This window comes from Lacerta agilis, chromosome 10, assembly GCF_009819535.1.
Source record: "Lacerta agilis isolate rLacAgi1 chromosome 10, rLacAgi1.pri, whole genome shotgun sequence".
Lineage (NCBI taxonomy): Eukaryota > Metazoa > Chordata > Lepidosauria > Squamata > Lacertidae > Lacerta > Lacerta agilis.
Window position 1 is genome coordinate 17,123,233 of NC_046321.1, and position 15,776 is coordinate 17,139,008.

Here is a 15,776-nt window from a genome sequence, read left to right on the forward strand (position 1 = left end):
TTATGAAAAAGTCACTGGCTGAAGTTTTGCACAACAACCTGATGTAAAGAGAGTTGGAGCAGTATGACGGTCAAAGCACACGCCCCTATAAAAATCCTGGGAACTGTAGTTTACCACTCAATGAGCTACAATTCTCAGCACCTTCCCAGCAATCTTTTTTTGGGAGAAAGGCATGATGTGTAGAGAGCCAGTGGATGTACAGCACCCAGATTAAAATCTCTATACTCAGAATCTCTGAGCAAACATGGGTGCTGCAACCTCATGCCCTGCAAAGTAGGCTGCTGTCTCTCTGCCTAGCCTATCCTGCCCTCGCAAAGATTGCTACAAGGATTAAAATGTTTGCAGGCAGGGAAACCTGTTTTAATTTACTGTATATCTATCCTGCTCTTCTAGTGCTTACACACCCCTCAGGGTGTCTTGCAAGAATCAAAAATCGGAATAATGCTCCTAAAAAACACGTTAAAAATACATGTAAAATCAACAATGATTTTAAAAATTACCTTTGCAGGTAAAAAAAGAAAGAACGAAAAAGCAATTTTAAAATTGTTACCTACAGGAATAAAAATGTACTTATTTTATCAGCTGGTGTTAAGGCAGCGAGATACGTGGCTGCTGTTGTTGTTGTTTTTAAATATATTTCAAACTGCAGCCAGCAGGAGGAAAAGTGGCAGGTAAACGATTTTAAAATACTGAACTCGTGGTTTTTGTTTTCTTTTTTTCTGGTTAGCTGGCAAGTTTATTTACTGGGAAAGTCGTTTTAATTAATCATTATGGCTAAAATCGCCTCAGCCAGGCAGCCTCCCCAAGGGATTGTTCTCTGAGGGACTCCGAGGGGGTCAGGGAACTGCGGCGCTTCAGTGGGGGGACGGGACGGTTGCTCTGGCGACTGAGAGCGGGCAGCGGCGTCCGTTAGGGCGGGGCGGGAAAGGTAGTTGTTGAGACTGAAAACTCCTGTGGGAACTGTAAGTGGGTGGAGTCCAGGTGGGCCGTTTGGAACGCGGAGTGGGGGAGCGAAACGTCAAGGGAGATGATGCAGCTGAGGCGGCTTCCGCAAGTGGATGCGGGGTGGGGGGGAGGAGGAGGTGAGAGAAAGGAGCGCATTAAGGCTCGTAGAGGCGGGCGGGGCTCTGCCAAGAATCCACGGAGGGGGGCGGGGCAGAATCTGTTCGCACACGGAGAGAATGGGGTACACGGACAGTCGGCACCGGAAGTTCTCTCGCCGAAGTGGGCCCCATCACTCAAAACGCACTGCACATTCCTCCGCGAACAACAACAAAAAAAGGAGCCTCGGCCTAATTTGCTCCTACTGTTTAGACCCGTTGCAGGAGCAAAAGGAGGCGACTCGCGAACTTGGCGCGTACACGAGCCGGTGCCTTCTCCCCAGCTCCGTGCGAAGAGAGGAGCGGCTTAAGTCCCAAGGTAGAGACGGCCGGGACTAATTATTTTTAACATAAAATACTTCGCGGAGGAATATGCTCACGGCTCGCTTCCGCAAGAAAGGGTTTTTAACAGACGCGTCACTTCCGGCGAGCCTCAAGAAGGGGAGGAAAAGGAAAGAAGAAGAAAAAACAACAAACCCCCGAAGGGGGAAACAAAAACAAACGGGAGGCCTCGTCAGCCGCGGGCTCTGCGAGACTCCAGTGCCTGTTTCTGAGGGGCCTCAGTGCTCGCGGGCAGCAGCGCGCCCCCTCCTCGATGAAGACCGGGATGTCCCTCCGCCCCCTGGCCCATCTTTGAGCTTCTTTGCCTCCCCTTCTCCTTTCCCCCCTTCGCCCTCCCTCTCTCACTCCTTCCCTGCCTCCTCTTCCTCCTCCTCTGCCGCCGCAGCTTAGCCCCTTCCCTCCCCGGCTCTGAGGCGGCGGCATCATCACCATCACCGTCGACGGCGCCGCCGCCATGTCGGGGGACGACGACGGCCCTGGTGGGTCTCACTACGTGGCAGAGTTCGTGCCTCCGCCCGAATGCCCCGTCTTCGAGCCCAGCTGGGAGGAGTTCAGCGACCCCCTGGGCTTCATCGGCCGCATCCGGCCCTTGGCCGAGAAAACGGGCATCTGCAAGATCAGGCCTCCCAAGGTACCCGGGGAAAGGAGGAGATATGGGGATGGGGAAGTGGGGTCCACCCTTCAGGGCCTGGGAAGTGGTTCGTGGTGGGCAGGGCGTGTGGGTCGGAATAGGATTTCGGCTTTTCCGTGAAGTCGCTCCCCGACCTCTTTCCCCCATCAGTCGCTCTCCTGACTTTTCATCTCCTCGCTGGCCCAGCATCCCGTGCCCGGTCGCATCACCAGCTGCCACGGTCTGTGATGCTTCGCCCGTGAAAGGTGCCCAAGGGATGGCTCTTCCTTAACGATGGGGCAACTTCTCCTTTGGATTCCTTGATTTTTGTTTGTTATACTTACCTGTTTTTAATTTTGGCTGTGTAATTCCGTAACGATGTTTCAAAAAAGCAAAGTGGGTGGGTGCATACAAGGGGGAAAAGGGAGGAAAACAGGAAGAGAAGGTATTGGGTTGGAGCTCCTAAGGAAGATTACGGGTCCATTCAGTGTTGTAGCAATATAAGATACAGTAGCTGTGATCAATACAATAAGAATACTTTCTGTACATTGGGGGAGGGTTACCACGGTTACGTTTTGCATAGAGCAAGTGAGGTAGGCCACAAAGACTAACTTTTGTTAGTTTTAGGTTAAAGGGCCCCTAAGCCCTTTGAGGTGTATAAAATTTCCTATCAAAAATTTATATGCAGTTCCTGTATAACTTGATCTAGTAAAATTGCATTTTTGCTTGTCTGTCTGGAGGCAACTTGGTAGTAGCAGAAAACACTATACCAATTTAACAAAGTCTTCTATCCTACACCCCTTCTTTTTTCTCTAGTACATTGCTTCAATAATCTAAAATACCAATTTAACATATGAGGGGGTAATTATTATTATTTTTACATAAAAAAGTTTCTAGTTCTCCCCTTGAACAATCCTTTTCTGGCTTTGGGAAATGGGATCCAGTTGCTGCATCCTGCTTTGAATGTTGTTCATTCCCCTTCACCATCCAAGGTCAATCTAGATCCTGTCTTCCATCTTTGTTACTGCATTTTCAATGTATAATATTTCAGTTATATTCCATGACATTGTATGAAAGACAGTTTTACTCATCATATTCCCTTTAATCTCAAGAGGTGTTTAAAGTGCTGGAGTTTTCATTCTCAGTTTTTCAGCTCCCTGCCACAAATAACTTGTAGAAAGGGAAAAGCAATAGCAATTATTAGAATTGCATTTTTTTCTGGCATTGCTTTTGCACCCTGTGTTTGGTAGGTGCTGGAAAAGGAGTGTTGCCAGAATAAGATGTGGACACGCTGTCTGTCACTAAAAGAGTTGGGTGTTTGGGTTTCTCTTTCTAATTTCACAATAGTGAGGGGTTTCTAAAGTGGATTGAGTGATGGTTTTGGAGTATCAGTGATCTAGCAATAAACTTTTAACTAATTTTTAAATATATGTCTGGTACTTGTTACTGAATGAAATGAATTCTGAAGTAGTGTTGTGCCCCATTTAGCCTTTATTGGGGATGAGTGATAATAAAAGCTTCAGTTCTGTTACTATATTGTGTTTAAAAACCATGGTTTTATTCAGGACAATTCTCAGTTGCAATTATGGATGATTACTACTGCATACTGTTAAAAAGAGCACATTGCTTGAAAGTTAGTTGTTCAGTTAAAAAGATATCATTTTGCATCTCAGCATTGTGCATTCATTTACAATGCACTTTACTTGCAAGTTAGAGTATAATCTCAAGGGCAAAGTGGTATAACATTTAATTTTGAAACAGAGTAGTAGCAATACATAAGGATTAAAAAGCACTTCAGGAACAAGTTTATCATTCACCAAAATACTGAAAAATAGGCGCCATTAAATTTTGTAGCCTTTGTTTTTTATTGCCTCTGTGCTCTTCTTGAATTCACCTACTTGGCCTTGTGGCATGTTGCTCTATAAGTAGATGCCTATTTTAGGACCACATCAAATATGTTGGATTGTTTGTAGTATCTGCTGTGGTCCTAAGATGAAAACTAAAAATTCTGTTGAGCTTAAATGTCTTCTGCTACTTACTAGCAGCCTCAGCACCTGCATAGTGGACTGGTTACATTGGCAGATAATTTAAATTTTCATTCAGCAATGAGTAACATTCTTGCTTGATATTATTAGAAGCTTTAAGCAGTATGCTATTCTAAATGTTTCTGAAATACTGCATTGCAAGTGATTTTATCTCTTTGCTTTGCTTATAGATGTTTCCATGTTTAGTCTTAAAAGGTTTTTGAAACAAAAAAGTTTGTAGTAATTTGATTGCTTATGGCAAGTGGTTCTTCTGTTGTTGACTCATGCCATACTGTGCCATAAATGGCAAAGAGATGTAGGCAGACAGGCAAGTAAAGTGTTTTACGGACTTGTAACTTGTAAGGTCATACTGCTGTACAGTGGACGCTTGGGTTGCGAACGTGATCCGTGCGGAAGGCACGTTTGCAACCTGCAGCATTTGCAACCCGCAGCGTTTGCAACCCGCAGCGCCGTGTCTGCACACATGCGGGTTGCGAATTGGTGCTTATGCGCAAAGCGCGATCTAGTGCTTCTGCGCATGCACGAGTGCCGAAACCCGGAAGTAACACGTTTGGTACTTCCAGGTTCTGCACAACCTGAAAACCTGCAACCTGAAGCGGCCGTAACCTGAGCTACGACTGTACTGACAAGAAATTGAAGTGCATTTGCTGAAGTCAGTCTAAGCATGTTTACAGCATGATGAATCCTTGGGTTTACCTTGCATATTGTTCTCAGTTGTGTGTTCCTCTCATGCCAACACCTCCTTGCAGGAGTGAAGGTTTTATTGGATTGCAGATTCTGCTTCTGCTTGTATACATTAGTGACCCACATCACTATAGACATTGGAAGAATTAGGGCCTTTTAAAGCCAAATATATTATTATGTATGCCAGCATTCTGACTGTTTTCTGTCAGCTCTAAAATAAATTAACCTTGTTCTTAAAAGCCTTTTTACTTTCTAATTCATCTGAAGATATTCTCAGGTGTGCATTGATTTAACTTGCATGTAAGAATAAAAATTCAGTATTTATAAATTAGGGGGGAAATAGCTATGGGGATGTGTTGGATATATCTTGAAACTAAATTCCCTCCATTCTTTTTAGGACTGGCAGCCTCCTTTTGCATGTGATGTACAAAGTTTTCGTTTCACACCACGAGTACAGCGTTTGAATGAACTAGAGGTGAGCTTCCCAACCATTGGCATAAATCTGTACCCCTACATAAAACATTTGACCTGTTTGTTTGGGGTTTTTTATGAGGTACAAAGTTATTGTCTTAAGAAATGCTTAGAACATCTCACCCTTCCATCATTTGTATTTACATGATTTGATTAATTTAACTTCAAGTGTCTATGAGCAATGTTTCATTTTATTACCGTGCATGATTGCTGGAGCTCTTTACACCCTACTGGAAATGTTTTACAACACCAGTTTAAAACACATTTCCCGAAACTATAACCCTATTCAGGTGCTCAGAAGAATGCATGAGGGCACAAACTGTGTAGGGAGTACATTCACTCCTTAACATCTGCACACACGCTGTCCCTCCCTACTCCCCCTGCTCCCCCCAGCCAATCTTTTGATCTTTTCAGTAGGTTTGAAGGGGGATTGTAAGCATATTTGGCTGAATACATTTAGAACCTTAATCATGATAGGGAAGTTTGATTGTCAGGAGGATTCTAGACACATTTAGACAACTATGGGAAGATTGGGGTGGAGCAGACAGTCATTGTATATAGGGGACATTGCACACCCCCATGTCCCTTGCAAAGTTTGCGCATTTGCTTGAATGCCTGAATAGGATTTGTTTCAATGATTCTAGTAGAACTTGTTTTCAAGTAAATAGGTTAGAGCTGGTATTAGACTTAATACCAGCATAATAGTCTAGTGAGACATAGACTCTCTACAGCTTTCAGGTAGTGAATGAAACTCTTCCATGAGGATATTACTCTGATATTTTAAACTTCAATTTACATTGATCCCTTTATTTCTTACTGCACAGCATTTTGATTTGAAAATGCTTAAATGATACACATGCAACTTGCAAGAGACTTCTAAAAATTCTGAAAAGAGGAGACGCAAGGCATGTGCATTAAAGTATTTTTCATTGTACTTGGATTCATCTCTTTCTTCTCCTCATTCCTAATATTTTTTATTGACTTCTGCTGTGCAAGAAACATCTGCCAGTGCTAAAGGAGAAGTCTCCACCAGGGTTGTAGGAATGTAGAAAGCTTATATTCAGATTTGTCATTTGTTGAAATGGCCTTGGTTCTGATAGGACATATTCTGGTCTAAGTTTTGAAGACTTTCAAAATAGAGGAAGTGACTATGAGCATGTTGCCATTATTTTCCTTGGGTATTATACTTCTCTCATACCTAACTTGTATGATGTCCATCTGCTGCCTTGGTTTGTTAATAGGCAATGACCAGAGTGAAGCTGGACTTCTTAGATCAGCTCGCAAAATTTTGGGAACTTCAAGGATCTACATTAAAAATCCCAGTCGTGGACAGAAAAATACTGGATCTTTATTCACTGAGCAAGGTGAGTGTGAATCTACAATCATTTGGTAGGGTGTTAGTGGTTTCTCATAAAATCAGTTTTCCCTGCTCTAATAGAGAATCATAAAATATTCTAGCTTGTGGCTTGAATATATGGTGTGTTCATTGATAAGTCCCCCTCCCTCCATATTATGTCCATGGATTTTTATCTGAGTACATAAGCAATAAGGAGTTTTGGGTGCAGTAGCTTTCTATATCAGCAAGGCACAGTTACTCTTACTAGTTTTCAAAGTGTCTTAAGACTCTTTGTTGGTCTTGCTGCAGGAGACTAATATGGTTACTCTACTAGAACGTAACTTCCAGGCATGTACGTTTCATACTGCACAGCTTCTTAATGTTTCCATACCAGTTCATAGCATATGCATTGTATCATGGCAGAAAGCTGTGAATTGTGATTTAATTGGTAGCAAGTAGTACGTTTTAAAACTATCGTTAATACAATAATGCTAAATAATATTGTTGCTGGTTTTAAAAGTGCCTGTAAAGCATGCTAAACTCTTGTAGTCCTAAATGTTTATTTTTATAAAATGTTTTAAACCTGCCTTTCCAAAGCTGCACGTAGCATACAACTTATTTAAAGCCTGCAACCTTGGTATAATGCAAACCAATGTAAATAGCCTGGTTTCTGCCATAGCTGGGGATGAAGGGCCACTGGGAGGCTGCATCATGGTAAGGGGCAGGCCAACCTGACTCCTTTCATCAATTAGTGAAGGACTTGTTGGAACTGCTTTCCTTTCCCCTCTCCTACTTCCCCCCCCCCCCTTCTGTATTCTAACTATTGGATTGTCAGTAATTGTGAAATGCTTAGAAAATGTTTAGTGTAGTAATAGTAATAGTAGTAGTAGTAGTAGTAGCAGTGCAGAGAGTTCCAAATGTGCAATTGCACTTTTGGTCTCATGGCAGTTCATCTGTCAGCTGAATGCCTTCTCAAAAGTGCCTTGTCACCTCTCTGAATGCCAAGAAGGAAGAACACAGATTTGCAGTACGCACAGCTATGGGCCTTTTGAATGAGATGAGTAGTATTTCACAACTCAGTGGCTTGTTAGATGTGAACTTGAACAAGTAGAAAGCTGTACATATCCAGGGAAGGGAATTTTACAATCGGCTTGTAATTCTGTTCAAATTTACTTGACAATTTAAAGGGAGGAGGAAATGTGGTGTTGGAGGAAGGCTCTCTGGGCCTGATGCTGACCGTATTACTCTCATGTCCTCTTCTTCAAGGCAAATAAACACTGGTTTAATTGAGCCATTGAGGGTTTAAATTGATAAGAATCAATTAAGAATTGAATATAGCTGTGGCACTGGCGGCCGCCTTCAACTTGAAAGAAGCAGACTGTTTTACCTCATGCAGTAATCTGTTGCCTTAAGACTCTTTCCAGGGAGTGTCTGCATAACCACTATTCTTGATCTCCAGCTCTTCTGACTTCTGAACTGGACTTAACAGCAGGTTAAACTAATGCTTTTCATAAGATGGAAAGTCAGGTTTAGCAAACTGTTTGTTTCTGGCTGCTGTTAGTGAGAATCTGTTATTTCAAACACCTTTGGGAACTGCTTCTTGTCTGGTTTCAGGCATCCAAATTGCCTTTATGCATTAAGCTTTTGGAGGGAGAAATGAATTTGATTCTGCAGAACATTATCCCCTTGTTATTAAGTAGACGATCTGGTGAGGTTTTATATTTGGACTGTGACCAGTATGCTTTAAGAAACTTGTATGTAACTTTCTAAAAAAAATAAATGTTTTACTTTTATTTCAGATTGTTGCCAGCAAAGGAGGCTTTGAAGTGGTCACTAAAGAAAAGAAATGGTCTAAAGTTGCAAGTCGTCTTGGTTACTTACCAGGAAAGGCAACTGGCTCACTGCTGAAGTCACACTATGAACGGATCTTATATCCATATGAGCTTTTCCAGTCTGGTGTCAGCCTTATGGTGAGAGATGGCTTTGTTTGCAGGAGAGTAATATGAGATACAGTATGTTGCTTGTCTACTAACACAAGGTTTTGTGCTCTTGTGCATTTGCCTCATGGAAACAAGTTGCTTATATCACAATCAAGAGAGATGTATTATATTGTGATCTGGTTTTGCGATGGTATCTACTTCTTTGTTTATGCTTGAGGTCAACCTTGGTAGGATGAGGACTTTGTTGGAAAAGAATCAAACATGGGAAGGAATCTTTCCTTGGCTAGGCAGCAGCACTTGAGAAATAAGTTTTATTCAGTTTTCGTGGGTGACTCTGTCCAGATGACATTTGTAATGCAGTGTGTCATTGTTGGTAGCCCTTTCTCCCAGTAGTGCTGCTCATCTTGAAAACAGAGTCTGCCATCCCGGATCCAACCAACCTGGTGTCCTTCTGTGCTCTGATTCTTTAGGGCATCCAAAAGCAAAACTTGGACCTTAAGGAAAAAGTGGAGGTTGAGGACCTCGGCATTGGTGCCCAGTCTCCCCCTAAGCAGGGTACAAGAGTGAACGTTGTGCTGAAGAGAACCAGACGTGTCAAGTCCCAGGTACCCAGATCACTTGGCCACAGTAGACAGAGTGCTTTAGTCTTTGCACCAGTGCAGATGCATTGGAAATGCAACAGCCTTTGTCCGGCCGTGGGGGCTCACTCAAAACTTACCATGAGGAAGCCACCCTTTTAAAGATCAAAAGTGAGCGTGCTAGATAAAAACACTCACGTTGTGCTGGCCTCACCAATGTTTCTCTCACTGAATAAGCCGACTATGTTAAGAGGAAAAAGACTTGTGTTCATGCCAGCTTCTGGATTTTAAATCAGTTTGAGCTGGTGGCTAAGCTGAGGAGTTCCTTGGGTTTCATTTGGACTGTGGCCTCGCCGTGTGGCCTTAAGCAAACCATTATCTCTTAACCTCAGCTCCCCACCTGCTGTAATACAAAGGTGATAAACTGGTCTACCTTACAGGATTGTTTATAAGAATGAATGAAATGCTTGTTTTGAGTATTCTTGAAAACTTAAAGTCCTGTATAAATGCTTAGTATTGGTATGTATGAGGAGATTGGCTGATGCACACTAACACCAGCAGAACTAGTTACAGGTAGGTAGCTGTGTTGGTCTGCCGTAGTCGAAACAAAATAAAAAAAATATTCCTTCCAGTAGCACCTTAGAGACCAGCTAAGTTTGTTATTGGTATGAGCTTTCGTAGAAGTGTGCATGTACACGAAAGCTCATACCAATAACAAACTTAGTTGGTCTCTAAGGTGCTACTGGAAGGATTTTTATTTTTTATTTTGTTTCGACCAGCAGAACTAGTAGTTATGTAGGGACTTGGGTTCAGTTAATTTGTAGAGAACCTTCTTTTTGTGTGTTGTGGTAGCCGGAAGTCTTAAGAATAGTCCTAACACTGAAGGGAAGAAATTGCTTGTAGCAGTAAAGGCTTTCTAAGCAATATCTACTTCTTCCGTTCAAATTTCCCAGTATTTCAGTTAATATAACCACTTTATTTCATGAAGGTTAAGAGTATTTTTTTTCCAGAACATGTGATGACACAAGCTACTTTAAAAGCCCAATTCTTTCTTTAACAGAGTGAAATAAATATATGAAAAATTGTAACTAGCATTGACAGCCTTTTTCTTTAATTGTTAAACTCTGTGTATGTTTAAAGTAAGTATTCTTCATGTTTTGATTAATTAAAATATGTATTACCTGTTCTTCACTGAAGCAGCATTCCTAAAGTGGGGAATGTAATAAGTTAAAATACAGCATATAAAACAAAGCGCAATTAAAATTTTCATTATGTCATTTAACAACTAAAAAAACCTGCTGCAATTATAACTCACCAGCCATATGCATCAGCATTCTGCTGGTACCAAAAACTCATATAAGAGTGATTGTTCACAGGGGAGGTGGCCATAGCTCAGTTTAAAACATGAAAACACTAAGATGCAAATGCATTTGAGGATGATATAAATGATTATGCAAAAGGAGAATAAACAGGAAGGAGAGACACATTCTGTACTTCATTAAACAAAACATTCTAGTAGGTTTTTGCTGGTTGGTCAGTTGGCTTTAAAGGAAAGTTAGCTTTTTGGTTAATCCTCTAACACTTGCAAGTAAGTATGAAGTGACAATTATAGCTTAATTTTTTAGTCTAAATGATGCTGAAATAATAATTGAGGAGCTGGTTTCTTGACTGAACTTGGAATAATTTGGTGGGTTTTCTCTCTATGCCTGCACTTGGTGCATGGTAGCTTGGCTATGCAGGGTTCCCAGGTACCGGTATATTTGGGATGTCTGGTTTTTGCCCGCACTTTTCTACTTGCTCTGGTGCAGTTATGGGAGTAGGGAGGGTTGTGCTAGCGGAGCAGAAATATTCCACAAATTGCGTCCTAAGAGTATCAAGTTAATGCAGGGGTGGAAGAACTGGATGAAGCCAGTAGGCCATCCTTATCTTCTTTGCTCCATCCCCACAGGCCAAATTTGACTGGTTAGTGGGACTGCTGACCTGCCAGTTACCTGGCATTATAAGGACATTAGGTGACACATTTTTGCCTGTGCTTTGCAAGTCTTGACAATGAGCTACATATTTCCCTGTGGATGTTGAGGCCAGAATGGCTCAGAGGCCAAATGGGGAGGCCTTGTGGAGCTTATTAGGGTTACCGAAACAGTAATTTTTTAAAAAAATATACTGCATGTAGAAGGCACATACATTCAAAGTATGTTTTCTATCTTTGTGACTAGTCCTTAGTAGTTTTGTAATCAGGTTTTTGCATAGATATATAGTATACAAGTCTCTTAAAGTTCAAATGAAATAACAGACCTTTAGAAGACATCTGAAGGCAGCCCTGTTTAGGGAGCCTTTTAATGTTTAATAGATTATTGCATTTTAATGTTCTGTTGGAAGCCGCCCAGAGTGGCTGGGGAAACCCAGCCAGATGGGCGGCGGTATAAATTATTACTATTATTATTATTATTATTATTATTATTATTATTATGTCTTGAAAACTTCAAGTGTAGTCTAGTGTGAAATTCTGAAAAATAAAAATGAAGATGGGAAGGAGTCTTGACAGTCAAAACAGAAATATCTTATTAAGAGGTCCCTTTAAAATTGATTTTGGTTTATAAGCCAAAGTTACCAGAATTAAGTGTTTTGATAGAATAACTGATTTGCATTCCTGTACTGTATGTATAATTTCAAATGTGAGCATGAAAAACCCTCAGTCTGAAGTTAAAAATAAAGGGCTACAGTATATCTAGCATTTGTCATACTCCATGTAGACTCATTGAAATTAATGCCATGACTAACTTGGCTACAATATAAGTCACACTTAGAGTATGAAATTGCTGAACTTGGTTCATGTTGGCTGACTTTTTTCAGTGTGTCTGCTCTGATCATTGGGTGGTATCTGACTATGCAACAAATCCTAGGTTGAATCCAGACTTAGTTGTGCTCAGAATAGACCCATTGAGATCACTTGGGACTTGAGAGTTATTACTAATTTAAATCCCATTGACTTTGGTGAGTTTCCTCTAAGCAAAACAAAGTCTGGATCCCCTATGTGTTTTCTGCAATCAAAACATGGAATAAAGTACTTTAAATGCTTGAGTAATACTACTACTGCTATTGTTGGTCTTGTTAACTGAGTGTGGATAATAACATTTGGTTTCTTTCCCCCTTCTTCACCTCTTTAAGGAGGTTTAAACATATTTATTTTTTAGTCTTCCAAAGCAATTCTCATGGTTCATCTTGTTTTGCTGCTTTTTTGTAATTGGATATGTATATTAGCTAGACCATTCCCAGTAGTGTACTTTTGTGGAGTAGAGTGGCTTTCCCCAGACTCTGTTTAAATGCTTCCCTCCGGACCAACTTTAAAAGTATTCTTGATCTTTTTCAACTTCCCTGCTCTTTATATAGTGTGGTTTGTAGCAAAGCATATTTCTCCTGAAACGTGGATAAAATATATCTAGATGCGGATGGAATAGGCCTGTTTTGGTTCTTAGATTGGCAGGACCATTCTTACCAATTTTGAAAACCCTATGAAATACTCAAAGCAGTTTATTCTGTAGTTACATTGGAATCTTGGTACAGCTTTTTCAGTGCACAGCTTAGCATACAGCTGTTCAGAAAACAAAAACCCAATTTTCAGAAACTTAACAGGGTTTCTACAAAATCTCTCCAGTTCACATTGGGGCAGGTGCTACAATTGTGCATGTTCCAAATGAGATGCTTGCTCCCAACAAGGTCATTAGTGATTCACCTAGCTAAAACACATTTTTAGTGCCAGCATAGCATAACAAAGGCATTCTTCAATGTGTCCAAGAACAAGCTTTCAGGGTCATGCACACTCCATCATCTCTTCTGCTAAACTATGGTTAAGAGATATGAAAGTGTGGCCTTAAAGACAATCCCCCATTAACTAAGGTTCATTTCCAAAATTTTGGTTAAAGGTTCCACTTAAGCAAGCCGGAAATCCTGATTTAAGAAACCTTAAAGTATGGAATCTGCTCAGCCTTAATTGCAATAAATGTTGGTGCCAGCATATCCCTGAACTGTGGTTGAGTAAGAAGGGAAGGTCTAGGGAGCGCGAGTTAATGCTCTCCATCACCTGATCACAGTTAAAAGGAAGTACTTTGTTAAAGGCTAACTTTGAAGTAGACAGTATTGTTGAAGACATTGCAATTAGCAATTGCTCATTTACAAATTAAGCAAGATACCACGTAAAATGAAGAATCCTAATGAAATTTCTCTCTCTCTCTCTCTTTTAAACTGCATCTCACTTTCTACTTATTGCCTTATGTTGTTCAGGCACTGCTGTGATCTCCATCCATTAAGAATCATGTCCCTTTTGAATTTTAAACAACTTGACGGGAGCATGAGAGATACTATTTAGTGTTACAAAATTTAATTTGGAAATGTGAAAAAAACAAACGATTTAAGCCTGTTGAAAGATAAAGCCTTTTCTGTATTTCTGAGGAACAGCAGATTGGACTGTTTTAATAAACACTAGAAATGTAGCAGAAGATGCATGATGGTTATAGATAAATGTTGCATGTGTCAAAAATTGAGACACATACTGGAGAGCATCCAGGCCTGCAAGACTCAACCTCATTAACAAATACATATACTTAGTACTATATTCTAATAGTATATATTTCCTTTAATTTATATACCACTTGATTTTTAAAAAAACTCAAAGCGGTTTGACTATGTATAATGAACTCTTATTCTTGTTCCTTATTGTTGGAACTGTCCTTTAATAACTAATGTGATAGGTTTTTATTCTTCATTACAAAACGATTTAGAAAGTGCATTAGCAGATGGTGTCAGTTAGTAGAAATGGGATAGTAAATACGATCTATTTTTAATTTTCTTCCTGCTTTTGACATTTTGCAGCTGGGTGCCATTCCAAGCAAGGTAAATTGTATTGATTATCTGAAATTTGTTACACATGATGATGGTAGAGATAAAAGCCACACTATCTTCCTAAGTATCTGCTCTTTGCAGTCACTGTGCAAAGACCAATGTCTGTGGAGCAGGAGTTTGCTCCAGCCCCATAACTGCTCTGGTCATCTACTGTGAGAGCAATTACATTCTGTGTAAATACTAATGATCAGTTGATGTGATCTTGTTTTCAGGCAGAGGCAGGCGAGATGAGTAGAAACACTGAACTGAAGAAGCTCCAGATCTTTGGAGCAGGACCAAAGATGATGGGATTGGCTTTGGGAACAAAAGAAAAAGAAGGTAAGCAGCAGCATTGAGCCACTGCAGTTAAAGTGGAGTGAGGCTATCATTTTATTTTATGTATTAAATTTCTATGACCATCCTTCATCTGAGGATCACAGGTATGTTAACTTCTGCAACATAGAGTTCTGAGCCTGGTGGTTCATCATTTAGCTGCTGGTGCAAGGTGGTGACATGAGCATTTCCAAAAATTGTATAGCAGCTGCTTGCCCACTCCATTGAAAAGCTTTGGTAAGTTCCAGATGCAACAGAGTTTTATATATTTGTTAAAACTGGCACTACTAAAGCCAGCATGAAATAAACTACTGTCGTACTTAGCCGAAACCTTGAGGGAACTTGGTGCCTCGCAAATAATCAAACCTGATATAGTTTAAAGATCTCAAGTGTCACTGTGATTCCTAGTTAAGTTTATATTTCTATATGACTTCCGGCTGGCGACGCCATAGCGGGTGGTCGGGGCTGCTTCGGCTGCGAGGCGCCCGATCCATCCCGGGGGTTAGGAGCCGCGCTACCGCAGCGCGCGGCTCCGGTTGGGGTGCGGGAAGAGCGTCCCGCACCCTGGGCTCCCCGGCTGTGCCCGCGGAGGCTCCGAACCCTTCCCCTACCCCCCTGTAAAGGGGGAGTGGGGGTGAAGGGACAACGGAGCCGGGCTTACGGGGATATGCCCCAACCGGGATGCAAATGCGGCGGCAAAGCCCGCGGTGAGCGTCCAAGTTCTACCTGTGAAGAATGGAGCTAAAGGAACCCGGTGGTCGTGAGTAAATAATCTTGGCAGAAATCATGTTTTTGGAACGATCCGGGGGGAAGGAGAAAGGCAGCCTGCCTCCCTCCCTTCGAGCCTAAGAAATTAACCAATTTGAGGGATTGCTGCCACAGAACTGGTTATAAAGTATCTAAAATCGATACATGAGACTGGCAAACTTTTTTCTTGGGAAGCTAACTAGCGGAAAATATCTCTATTTAAAGTTGCGGTGTTTGCGCTCCAGCTTAGGAAAATGGCGACGAACAAAGAGACAGGAGAAGAAATATGATACCCACTTCCTCCTCCTCTGCCAGTATGCTGGGTTTCGTCCTTGAACTGGTATTGAACTCTGGACTAACAGATGAACAAAGGCTCACTGCCTTGAAGGTGGAACTAATTTACAGAAAAGTCAAAGTCTTGTGTGGGGGTCTGAAATGGAACCAACTGCCCACAGAGGAGGCTAACAAAACTTTTGACACTTTGGAAGGAAATCTTGTCAAAGAGCTGAGAGGATGGATGGAAAGATGGGAAGAAATGAATGAGCTACTTCGGAGAAGAAATTCGCTTGTTGGGGGTGGCAGCCCCAAGGCGATGTTAAGATTTGCTATATCCAGTCCCCGAGGTGTGAGCTCGGGGGCCAGGGACAGAGAATTAAGGTATTTACAAGAAGAAAAGGAATGCTACAAAGAACCGGAGAAGCTGAGAGAGGGA

General features: G+C 41.5%; 1 protein-coding gene across 7 annotated transcripts in view; it reads left to right on the forward strand.

Moving 5' to 3' along the window:
* Positions 1-1,825: 1,825 nt before the first annotated feature.
* KDM5A (lysine demethylase 5A) overlaps positions 1,826-15,776 on the forward strand; it is a 46,266-nt gene continuing 32,315 nt past the window's right edge. For 3 of the 7 annotated variants that reach the window (XR_004427478.1, XR_004427479.1, XM_033163095.1), the window contains exons 1-6: positions 1,827-2,073; positions 5,179-5,256; positions 6,494-6,616; positions 8,388-8,558; positions 8,999-9,133; positions 14,218-14,323. Coding sequence is in view for 5 of the 7 variants with exons in the window: in XM_033163095.1 (XP_033018986.1) it covers positions 1,897-2,073; positions 5,179-5,256; positions 6,494-6,616; positions 8,388-8,558; positions 8,999-9,133; positions 14,218-14,323 (790 nt within the window). In the remaining 2 variants the exon portion in view is untranslated. Of the gene's footprint in view, positions 2,074-5,178; positions 5,257-6,493; positions 6,617-8,387; positions 8,559-8,998; positions 9,134-14,217; positions 14,324-15,776 lie in introns of all 7 variants that reach the window. The other 4 variants (XM_033163097.1, XM_033163098.1, XM_033163096.1 and 1 more) reach the window with 3 other exon arrangements.